The 12,063-nt window shown below is 40.5% G+C and overlaps 1 protein-coding gene across 1 annotated transcript in view; it reads left to right on the forward strand.

Annotated features, from left to right (window-relative positions):
• The window catches only part of LOC106829007 (liprin-alpha-1-like), an 84,273-nt gene that overhangs the window by 62,112 nt on the left and 10,098 nt on the right, over positions 1-12,063 (forward strand). The window contains exons 24-25 of the mRNA XM_070503771.1: positions 4,567-4,742; positions 4,827-4,924. Of these exons, the coding sequence (XP_070359872.1) occupies positions 4,567-4,742; positions 4,827-4,924 (274 nt within the window). The remainder of the gene's footprint in view (positions 1-4,566; positions 4,743-4,826; positions 4,925-12,063) is intronic.

A 12,063-nucleotide genomic window follows, 5' to 3' on the forward strand; every position in this document is an offset into this window, starting at 1 on the left:
TGGGTAACTTAACCACAAGGTCTGCCGGTGGGAAAACTGAATTCTGAGAACTTTCCAGCACAGGAGTTGCTGTGGAAACGTCACGTCCGGGTCTTCGTGTTGGTGTTTTACTAAGTGCTGATCAAAAGGCTTTCTTACTAATGGAATTCTCAGAAATTAAGCCTCTTCTTGCTTAATGTACTTTTCCGTTTTCAGCTCCCCAGCTCTTCAGCTCACAAAAAGCTGCCACACGTGTCTTGCAGCCTTCCTCTGAGACAGCTCGACTAACACAGCGGTGTCCCTGCCTGTGACCCCACCAGCGTTGCTGTGTGACATGCCGCACTTTAGGGACCCGCACAGCCGCGCGGTGTGAGCAGGCGGCGTCTCCCGAGGTTCTTGCTGAGGGCGGAGCGCTCAGGGTCCTCACGGGATCGTTGTATGTCTGAAAAGAATCAGGATAGTTTCAAATCAGAATTTTCCTGAGTACAAGTTGTTGGTTGAAATGCCAGTTTCCCTCTGTTTGTATTCCCAACGTAAAGCCAATTCTCTCTCTCTTTTTAACAAAAGAAGAGAGAAGCTATAATATGATGGTGTGAGCCCTCTGCTCCTGATTTGGGCCTTCTGTGCTGCTACGCCAGATAAATATCCTCATTAATGATTTAACCTGGGCAGCTAGCTCTTTACAAGGCCACTAATGACCATCAGTGAATTAAAAAGGGTGCATTTCGTAATTACTTAAATGTCGGTGTATTTCACACTAGGAAGCAGAACTTTGTCAGCACTTGAGTAGGAAATTCCCTGTGTCAGGGGCACGAGGTGTAAATTAAATAAGCGGAATGTTTGCTCTCTGCAGTAGAAATGCAAACACGGGTGAGCTGTGCCCGCGGCAGCAGAGTTAGCCAACACTCAGTGTTCCTAGTAAGCAAGAGCTGCTCTCGCTGTCGCCTCCCCTAGATGAGAGGAGTGAAGAGGCTTCCTGGGCTCTGTGAGGCCGCCCGGTCTGCTGAGGGCCGCGGTCACACAGTGTTCCTCTCCTGTGCCCTTACCTCGTGGCCAGCTCTGAAGCCGAGGGGAGGTTCAAGGTTTCCTCGGGCCCTCGGGAAGAAAGCATCAAGGTGTGGTGAGAGCCGTGGGTGCCTTCATTTAGCAAGTGGCACATGTGGGCTGTCTGTGGGAGGCTGTGCTGCTTGCTGCAGACACAGGAGTGAGCGGGACAGCCACAGTCCCTGCCGCCGGCCCTCACAGTTTACAGAGATCACAGAAGTGTGTTTGTGATCATTTCAGTGGTGGATTAGCAGGCCCTGGGCAGTGGCTGCCTCTTCTGGCCCAGGTGTTGTCCGATGATGGAGATCCGTGTCAAGGGCTTTTTCAGAAGGCTCTGATGGCGGCCCGGGGGATGGAGGGCTCCCTGGACTGGGCCTGATCCTCAGTCGCTGACCTACGTTATCTGACGCTGACCACTTAAGAAGTGTGACTAGAGTGTATGATGAGTAAACAAAAAGGAGGAGGGTTCCGCTTCCATGGAATTCTCTTATTTAGAAATCTTTGCGTTGTGTGCCCATTTAAGAATACGTAATCACAGGCAAGGAAATGAGACCAGATGCTCATGCGTAAGTCTCAGGCATATGAGATGAGAGTAAGGTTTGAAAGAGTGAAAAACATGACAGTGTGATGATTTCCCGAAAATGTTTGATGTTTTTCCCACTCATGGTTGCTTAGAGAAAATAGTGAAAATGTTTTTTTCTGTTCGAATTTGAGCATTCTTGTTGGAGTGTGAGTCATTTCTTCCAGCTTGATTGGTGTAAGTGATAAATTAGACCAGAGGCCATGTTTTCAAGGCAGAGCACGGTGGTAGTTGAGAGGGACTGTGTCCAAGGATTCCGTGATGGGACTGCAGAAGGCCTGCGGGCGCAGCTGGTCTTGGACAGAGGGGCAGCGAGTGCCTTTTTTGGATATGTCTGTAGATACATATAATGTGTGTGCTTATTTTTCATTGTACAAAGCTTGGCTGTGTTCTGTTAGATTTATCCCTAAGGATTTCATGACTTTGATGACATTGTGAATGGCATTTTGTAAATTTCAGTTTCCAGTTCACTTCTGGTATTTAGAAGCCCAGCTCGTGTTTGTGTCCTGGCCTTGTGTCCTGCCGCTTTGCTAAGCTCGCTGTAGTTCTCACAGCCAGTTTGTAGGTGCATTTTCTATGTTGCTAATCAGGTCATCTGCAAATAAAGACAGGTTTTTTTTTTCCAATTCCTATGCTTTTGATTTCTTTTTCTTGCCTTGTTACCGTGGCTAGGAGTTGCACCGCAGCGCTGAATAAAATTAGTGAGAACAGACCCTTTGTTCCTGATCTCAGGAAGAATACATTGTCTTTCACCTTTAAGTGTGATGTCAGCCCTGTGTTTGCTGTAGATGCCCCTTATCAGGTTGAGGCCGTTTTCTTCCATTGCTAGATTGCTGAGATTTCCATAAATGAATGATGAATTTTGTCAAATGCTTTTTCTGCATCTTTTGAGATGATATAGTGGTATTTCTTTTGAATCCATTGATAGGATGAATGTCATTGATTTTTCAAATGTTGACCCAACCTTATGTTCCTAGGATGAATCTCACTTGTCGTGATAGCTTATTCTTTTAATTTATTATTGATTTAATTTGCTCATATTTTGTCCAGGAATTTTGCATCTGTGTCTATGAGAGATACTGGTCTGTAGTTTTCTTGTAATGTCTTTGTCTGGTTTTGGTATCAGGATAGTGCTGGCTTCATAGGATGAGTTAGGCATTTCTTCTCCATTTTTTTGGAATAATAGTGTAGAATTGTTATTTTTTCCATAAATATTTGGTAAGATTCACCAGTGAAGACATTTAAGGTAAATATTTTATGTGTATGTGAGAGAAAGTTTATAACTGCAAATTTGAGTCCTGATAAGATACAACTTATCTCTTTCTTATGAGTTGCTCTCATAGATGATGTCTTTTGCCCATTTTATCTAAGTTGCTTACAGTTGTTCACAGTTTTCCCTTTCAGTGTCTATGTCCTATAGTGTGTCCCCTCTTTCATTCTTGATGTTGGTAATGTACGTCTTTTCTTTTTTCTTAGTCACTCTGTCTAGGGCTTAGTCAATTTTACTGATCTTTATGAAGAACCAGATTTTAGTTTCATAGTTTTATTTTTCTTGTTTCTGTTTCATTGATTTCTGCTCTTTTATTTTCTTCCTTCTGCTTGCTGTGGATTTCATTTGTTCTTCTTTTTCAAGTTTTTTAAGGTAGAATCTTACATTGTTGTTTTGAGACCTTCCTTCATTTACGACATAAGTGTTTAATACTATAAATTTCCCTCAAGACACTGCTTTAGCCATGTCCTACAATTTTTGAATAGATTGTGTTTCACTTTCATTCAGTTAGAAATATTTTCCCATTTCTCTTGTTTTCTTCTTTGGCACGTGGGTTATTTAGCCGTATGCTAATTTCCAAATACTTGAGAATTTTCTAGATATCTTTTTATTATTGATTTCTAATTTAATTCTGTTGAGGTCAGAGAACATAGTTTGTATGATTTCAGTCCCTTTAGATCTGTTGAGATTTGTCTTGGAGAATCCCATACGCACTTGAAATGAACGTATTCTGCTGTTATTGGGTGGGGTGTTCCACGAAACGTCACTTAGGTCAAGCTGGTCAATAGTGTTGTTTAAGGCTTCTGGATCCTTACTGAGGGGGTCTGTCTGCCTGTTTTGGCTTCTTTGTTCCATCAGTGACTGAGTCAGAGGAGGGTTGAGGTCTTGTGACTGTAACTGTGGATTTTTCTGTTTCTCCTTTCAGTTCTGTCAGTTGTTGTCTTGCTTCTCTCTTCTTTTAAAACTATTTTTCAGTTCACTTTTTTTTTAAGATTTTATTTTTCCTTTTTCTCCCCAAAGTCCCCTGGTATGTAATTGTATGTTTTTAGTTGTGGGTCCTTCTCGTTGGGGCATGTGGGACGCCACCTCAACATGGCTTGATGAGCAGTGTCATATCCAGGCCCAGGATGCAAACCGGTGAAACCCTGGGCTGCTGAAGCGGAGTGCGCCAACGTAACCACTCAGCCACGGGGCCGGCCCCTTCAGTTCACTTTTTACACGGATTTTGAAATTAACAGATTTTTTGTTGAGGAAATTTGGAAAACAAAGTGTTAAAATTAAAACCAGCCACAGATATTTTTGTGTACAGTTGGATTGATCCTTCAAACTTGTTCATGAGTCGTGATCATTCTTTGTTGTTATATTATTATACACAAAAATTACTTCAGAAAGATCATGTGTTATCAGCTACATTTTTATTGTGGTTGGGGAAATAGGTTAAATTTATAAACACGAATGAGTCATAGGTTTTCAGTGGTATAATACCTTCTGTTAAAATTCTACTGACAAATTTAAAAGGTAGTACATAGGAGATCAAATTATTTTGAAATGATAAAGAACAGTGTTGTCATTCATTTAAGCTTTAAGGATATGTAATAGGTTAAAAATCCAGTTTAAAGATTATTTAAACTGCCCTTGTGACCTCTTGGGTGTTCTTTTTCCTGAACTGATCGTACTTGCTTGTTGAAAGCAGATGCTCGCCTACGGGGACATGAACCATGATTGGATCGGGAACGAGTGGCTGCCCAGCCTGGGCCTCCCGCAATACCGCAGCTACTTCATGGAGTGCCTGGTGGACGCGCGCATGCTGGACTATCTCACCAAGAAGGACCTGCGCGGGCAGCTGAAGATGGCGGACAGCTTCCACAGGTCAGTTGTTGCACATAGTTCCTGCTCGTTGGCTAGGAGGCTTTTGACTGTTTCCATCTGTAATTTTGTTTTTTTTGTAAATAGAAAGAGCTTCCAGTATGGAATTATGTGCCTGCGAAGGCTGAATTATGACCGAAAAGAACTGGAAAGAAAAAGAGAAGAAAGCCAGAATGAAATAAAAGGCTAGTACATTACGTTTAATTGATTTAGCGTATTTCTGCTTCCCAGTGTATTAGCAGCCTAAGTGATTTCCTAGTTTCTTTAAATTAAAAAAAATATTTTTTTTTATTGTGGTCATAATAGTTTATAACATTGTGAAATTTCAGTTGTACATTAATATTTGTCAGACACCATGTGAGTGTGCCGCTTCGCCCCTTGTGGCCACCTTCCACACCCCTTGCCCCTTGTAACCACTAAATTGTTCTCTTTGTCCGTAAGTTTGATTATCTTCTACATAGGAGTGAAATCATCCAGTGTTTGTCTTTCTCCATTTGGCTTATTTCTCTTCACAGGATGCCCTCAAGGTCCATCCATGTGGTTGCGAATGGGACGATTACATCTTTTTTTTTATGGCTGAGTAGTATTCCATTGTGTATTTATATACCCCATACTCTTTATCCAATCATCCGTCGATGGGCACTTGGGCTGCTTCCACATCTTGGCTATTGTGAATAATGCTGCGATGAACATGGGGTACCTAAGTCTCTTTGAATTGTGGATTTCAGTTTTTTTTGATAAATACCCAGTAGTGGGTTAGCTGGGTTGTATGGAATTTCTATTTTTAATTTTTTGAGAAATCTCCGTACTGTTTTCTGCAGTGGCTGCACCGGTTTGCATTCCCACCAGCAGTGGATGAGGGTTCCCTTTTCTCTACAACCTCTCCAACGCTTGTTGTTTTTTGTCTTGGTGATTATAGCCATTCTAATGGGTGTAAGATATCTAAGTGTAGTTTTTTGCTTTTTGGGTTTTTTTTTAAAGACGGGCACCTGAGCTAACATCTGTTGCCAATCTTTTTTTTCTTTTTTCCCCTTCTTCTTCTCCCCAAGGCCTGCCAGTACGTAGTTGTATCCTCCAGTTGCACATCCTTCTGTCTGTGCTATGTGGGATGCCACCTCAGCATGGCTTGATGAGCGGTGCCATATCTCCACCCAGGATCTGAACCAGCGAAACCCTGGGCCTCTAAAGCGGGGCATGGGAACTTAACCACTCGGCCACGGCCCTGGCCCCTAAATGTAGTTTTGATTTGCATTTCCCTGATGATTAGTGATGTTGAGCATCTTTTCATGTGCCTATTGGCCATCCATCTATCTTCTTTGGAAAAATGTCTGTTCGTATCCTCTGCCTACTTTTTGATTGGGTTGTTTGTTTTTTTTGTTGTTCATTTGTGTGAGTTGTTTCTATATTATGGAGATTAACTCCGTGTCGGATATATGATTTGCAAATATTTTCTCCCATTTGGTGGGTTGTTTTTTCATTTTAATCTTGATTTCCTTTGACTTCCAGAAGCTCTTTAGTCTGATGAAGTCCCACTTGTTTATTTTTTTCTTTTGTTTTCCTTGTCTGGGTAGATATGGTATTCAGTAAGATCCTTTTAAGTCTGATGTCAAAGAGTGGACTGCCTGTATTTTCTTCCAGAAGTTTTATGGTTTCAGCTCTTACCTTCAAGTCTCTGGTCCATTTTGAGTCTATTTTTGTGTATGGAGAAAGGTAGTGGTCTACTTTCGTTGTTTTGCATGTGGCTGTCCAGTTCTCCCAGCACCATTTATTGAAGAGGCTTTCCTTTCTCCATTGTATATTCTTAGCTCCTTTGCCGAAGATTAGCTGTCTGTAGATGTGTGGTTTTATTTCTGGGCTTTCGGTTCTCTTCCATTGATCTGTGTGCCTGTTTTTGTACCAGTACCATGCTGTTTTGATCACTATGGGTCTGTAGTACGTTTTGAAGTCAGGCACTGTGATGCTCCAGCTTTGTTGTTCTTTCTCAGGATTGCTTTGGCTATTCAGGGTCTTTTGTTGACCCATGTGAATTTTAAGATTCTTTGTTCTATGAAGAATGTCATTGGGATTCTGATTGGGATTCCATTGAATCTATAGATTGCTTTAGGTAGAATGGACTTTTTTTTTTTTTAGGAAGATCAGCCCTGAGCTAACTACTGCCAATCCTCTTCTTTTTGCTGAGAAAGACTGGCCCTGAGCTAACATCCATGCCCATCTTCCTCTACTTTGTATGTGGGACGCCTTCTACAGCATGGCTTTTGCCAAGCAGTGCCCCGTCCGCACCCAGGATCCGAACCGGTGGACCCCGGGCTGCTGAGAAGCAGAACGTGCGCACTTAACCGCTGCACCACCGGGCCGGCCCCTAGAATGGACATTTTAACTATGCTTATTCTTCCAAATCCATGTGCATGGAATATCTTCCCATTTCTTTTGTCATTATTGATTTCTTTCAGTGATGTCTTATAGTTTTCCTTGTATAGATCTTTTTATTTTTTATTTTTTTATCGCAGTAACATTTGATTATAACATTATATAACTTTCAGATGTACATCATAGCATGTTTCAAATTCTATGTAGATTCCATCATGTTCACCACCCAAAGACTAATTACAAGCCATCACCACACATGTGTGCTTAATCACCCCTTTCACCCTCCCCCTGTTAAGTTTATTCCTAGGTATTTTTTTTTCATGTTGTGAGATTTTTTACTTTATTTTTTAAAAAAATTTTTATTGAGTTAATGATAGGTTACAATCTTGTGAAATTTCAGTTATGTATTATTGTCTGTCAGTCGTGTTGTAGGTGCAACCCTTCACCCTTTGTGCCCACCCCCCCACCCCCCCTTCCCCTGGTAGCCACTAATCTGTTCTCTTTGCCCACAGGTTTAAATTCCTCATAGGGGTGGAGTCACACAGAGATTGTCTTGTCTATCTGGCTTATTTCACTTAACATAATTCCCTCAGGGTCCATCCATGTTGTTGCAAATGGGACGATTTTGTTCTTTTTTATGGCTGAGTAGTATTCCATTGTATATATGTACCACATCTTCTTTATCCAGTCATCTGTTGATGGGCGCTTAGGTTGCTTCCATGTCTTGGCTATTGTAAATAATGCTGCCGTGAACATTGGGGTGCATAGGACTTTTGGAATTGCTGACTTCAAGCTCTTTGGATAGATACCCAGTAGTGGGATGGCTGGATCGTATGGTAGTTGTATTTTTAATTTTTTGAGGAATCTCCATACTGTTTTCCATAGTGGCTACACCAGTTTGCATTCCCGCCAGCAGTGTATGAGGGTTCCTTTTTCTCCACAACCTCTCCAACATTTATCACTATTTGTTTCAGTTATTTTTGTCACTCTAATGGGTGTAAGGTAATATCTTAGTGTAGTTTTGATTTGCACTTCCCTGATGATCAGCGATGATGAGCATCTTTTCATGTGCCTATTGGCCATCCATATATCTTCTTGGGAGAAATGTCTGTTCATGTCTCCTGCCCATTTTTTGATCGGGTTGTTTAATTTTTTGTTGTTGAGTTGTGTGAGTTCTTCATCTGTTATGGATATTAAGCCTTTGTCGGATGTATTACTTGGAAATGTTTTTTCCCAGTTAGTGGGTTGTTTTTTTGTTTCACTCCTGTTTTCCCTTGCCTTGAAGAAGCGCTTTCGTCTGATGAAGTCCCATTTGTTTATTCTTTGTATTGTTTCCCTTCTCTGAGAAGACATGGTGTCCGAAAAGATCCCTTTAATACTGATGTCAAAGAGTGTACTTCCTATATTTTCTTCTAGAAGCCTTATGGTTTCAGGTCTTACCTTTAGGTCTTTGATCCATTTTGAGTTCATTTTGGTGAATGGTGAAAAAGAATGGTCCAATTTTCATTCTTTTACATGTGGCTTTCCAGTTTTCCCAGCGCCGTTTGTTGAAGAGACTTTCTTTTCTCCATTGTAGGCCCTCAGCTCCTTTGTCGAAGATTAGCTGTCCATAGATGTGTGGTTTTATTTCTGCGCTTTCAGTTCTGTTCCATGGATCTGTGCACCTGTTTTTGTACCAGTACCATGCTGTTTTGATTACTGTAGCTTTGTGGTATGTTTTGAAGTCAGGGATTGTGATGCCTCCAGCTTTGTTCTTCTTTCTCAGGATTGCTTTAGCAATTCAGGGTCTTTTGTTGTCCCATATGAATTTTAGGATTCTTTGTTCTATTTCTGTAAAGATGTCATTGGGATTCTGATTGGGATGGCATTGAATCTGTAGATTGCTTTAGGTAGAGTGGATATTTTAACTGTGTTTATTCTTCCAATCCATGTGCATGGAATGTCTTTCCATCTCTTTATGTCGTCATCCGTTTCTTTCAGAAAAGCCTTGTAATTTTCATCGTATAGGTCTTTCACTTCCTTAGTTAAATTCACCCTGAGGTATGTTCTTCTTTTTGTTGCGATTATGAATGGTATTGTGTTCTTGAGTTCTTTTTCTGTTAGTTTGTTATTAGAGTATAGAAATGCTACTGATTTATGTAAATTGATTTTATATCCTGCTACTTTGCTGTAGTTGTTGATTACTTCTAAAAGTTTTCCAATGGATTCTTTGGGGTTTTCTATCTATAAGATCACGTCGTCTGCAAATAGCGAGAGTTTCACTTCTTCCGCCCCTATTTGGATTCCTTTTATTCCTTTTTCTTGCCTGATTGCTCTGGCCAGGACCTCCAGTACTATGCTGAATAAGAGTGGTGATAGAGGGCATCCTTGTCTCGTTCCGGTTCTCAGGGGGATGGTGCCCAGTTTTTGCCCATTGAGTATGATGTTGGCTGTGGGTTTGTCATCTATGGCCTTTATTGTGTTGAGGTAGTTCCCGTCTATCCCCATTTTGTTGAGTTTTTATCATAAATGGCTGTTGGATCTTGTCAAATGCTTTCTCTGCATCTATTGAGATGATCATGTGGTTTTTATTCCTCAGTTTGTTGATGTGGTGTATCACATTGATTGATTTGCGGATGCTGAACCATCCCTGTGTCCCTGGTATGAATCCCACCTGATCATGATGTATGATCCTTTTGATGAATTACTGTATTCTGGTTGCCAAAATTTTGTTGAGAATTTTTGCATCTGTGTTCATCAGCGATACTGGCCTGTAGTTCTTTTTCATGCTGTCCTTGTCAGGCTTTGGTATCAGCATGATGTTGGCCTCGTAGAATGTGTTAGGAAGTGTTCCATCCTCCCTAATTTTTTGGAATAGCTTGAAAAGGATAGGTATTAAATCCTCTCTGAAAGTTTGGTAAAATTCCCCAGGAAAGCCATCTGGTCCTGGGGGTTTATTCTTTGGGTGCTTTTGATGGCTGTTTCAGTCTCTTTGCTTGTGACTGGTCTGTTCAGATTGTCTCCTCCTTCTTGAGTGAGCTTTGGGAGGTTGTAGGAGTCCAAGAATTTATCCATTTCCTGTAGGTTATCCATTTTGCTGGCATATAGTTTTTGCGTAGTATTCTCTTATAATCCATTGTATTTCTGTGGAGTCTGTTGTTATTTCTCCTCTTTTATTTCTGATTTTGTTTATTTGAGCTTTCTCTCTGTTTTTCTTTGTAAGTCTGGCTAGGAGTTTGTCAATTTTATTTACCTTCTCAAAGAACAAGCTCTTTGTTTCATTAATCCTTTCTACTGCCTTTTTTGTTTGAATACCATTTATTTCTGCTCTGATTTTTATTATTTCTCTCCTTCTGCTGACTTTTGGCTTTGTTTGTTCTTCTTTCTCTAATTCAGTTTGGTGTAGTTTAAGATTGCTGATTTTCTGGTTTGTTAAGATGTCCCTGAATGGCGATGAATTTTCCTCTTAATAGAGCTTTTACTGCATCCCATATGAGTTGGTATAGCATGCTATCATTTTCATTTGTCTCCAGGTATTTTTGGATTTCTTCTTTAATTTCTTCCATGATCCATTGCTTGTTCAATAGCGTATTGTTTAGTCTCCACATCCTTGTGCCTTTCTCAGCTTCTTCCTTGTAATTAATTTCTAGCCTTATAACATTATGATCGGAGAAGATGCTCGTTATTATTTCAATTTTTTTAAATTTGTAGAGGCTTGCCTTGTTTCCCAACCTATGGTCTATCCTTGAGAATGTTCCATGCACGCTTGAGAAGCATGTGTATTCTGCTGTTTTTGGATGAAGCATTGTATATATATCTGTGAAGTCCAACTGTTTTAGCTTTTCGTTTAGCTCCACTGTTTCTCTGTTGATTTCCTGTCTGGATGATCTATCCATTGATGTGAGTGTCGTGTTGAGGTCCCCTACTATTTTTGTGTTATTTTTGATATCTTCTTTTAGGTTTGTTAATAGTTACTTTATGAACTTTGGTGCTCCTGTGTTGGGGGCATAGATATTTATAAGCGTTATTTCTTCTTGATGAAGTGTCCCTTTGATCATTATATATTGGCCCTCTATGTCTCTCTTTACCTGCCTTATCTTGAAGCCTGTTTTGTCTGATATAAGCATTGCGACCCCTGCTTTCTTTTGTTTGCTATTGGCTTGGAGTGTTGTCTTCCAGCCCTTCACTCTGAGCCTGTGTTTGTCCTTGGAGCTGAGGTGTGTTTCCTGGAGGCAACAAATTGTTGGATCTCGTTCTTTAATCTATTTTGCCACTCTGTGTCTTTTTATTGGCGAGTTCAATCCGTTTACGTTGAGGGTGAGTATTGATGCATGAGGGCTTAATGCTGTCATTCTGTTGCTCGTTTTCCGGTTTTCCTGTGTTTCCTTTGTTTCTTGTCCTGTGTGTTTTAGCCTACCCATTGACTTCTGCAGTTTCTTAGGCTGGGTTTCTTAGATTTTTCCTTATTTATGTTTTATGTTTCTGTTCTGTTTTTCAGTTTAGTGGCTACCCTGAAGTTTGTATTCAGAATCTCGTGTATAACATAGTCCATTTTCTGGTGGTCTCTTACTTCCTTAGCCTAGATTGTTTCAGTCCCTTTCCTCCTCCCCTCCGAAATTATTATTTTCATCTCTTATTCCAACTTGTGTTGTGAGTTTGTGGTTAGAGTGATAAGATTATCTTTGCTTTGGTGATTTCCTTCCCTTTATCCTAATGCTATAGTTGAATATTTGCTATCCTATTTAGCTTCTGTCTATTTGTCTCCCTACTCTGTGTTTTGTGACCCCTTACTCCCTTTTTTTCTTTTTTCAGGTATGAGGGCCTTCTTGAGGATTTCTTGTAGTGAAGGTCCTGTGACTACAAAGTCCCTTAGCTTTTGTTTGTCTGGAAAAGATTTAATTTCTCCCTCCTATCTGAAGGATATTTTTCCTGGATAGAGTATTCTTGGCTGAAGATTTTTATCCTTTAAAGTTTTGAA

This window comes from Equus asinus, unplaced genomic scaffold (assembly GCF_041296235.1).
Source record: "Equus asinus isolate D_3611 breed Donkey unplaced genomic scaffold, EquAss-T2T_v2 contig_800, whole genome shotgun sequence".
NCBI classification, from domain to species: Eukaryota; Metazoa; Chordata; class Mammalia; order Perissodactyla; family Equidae; genus Equus; species Equus asinus.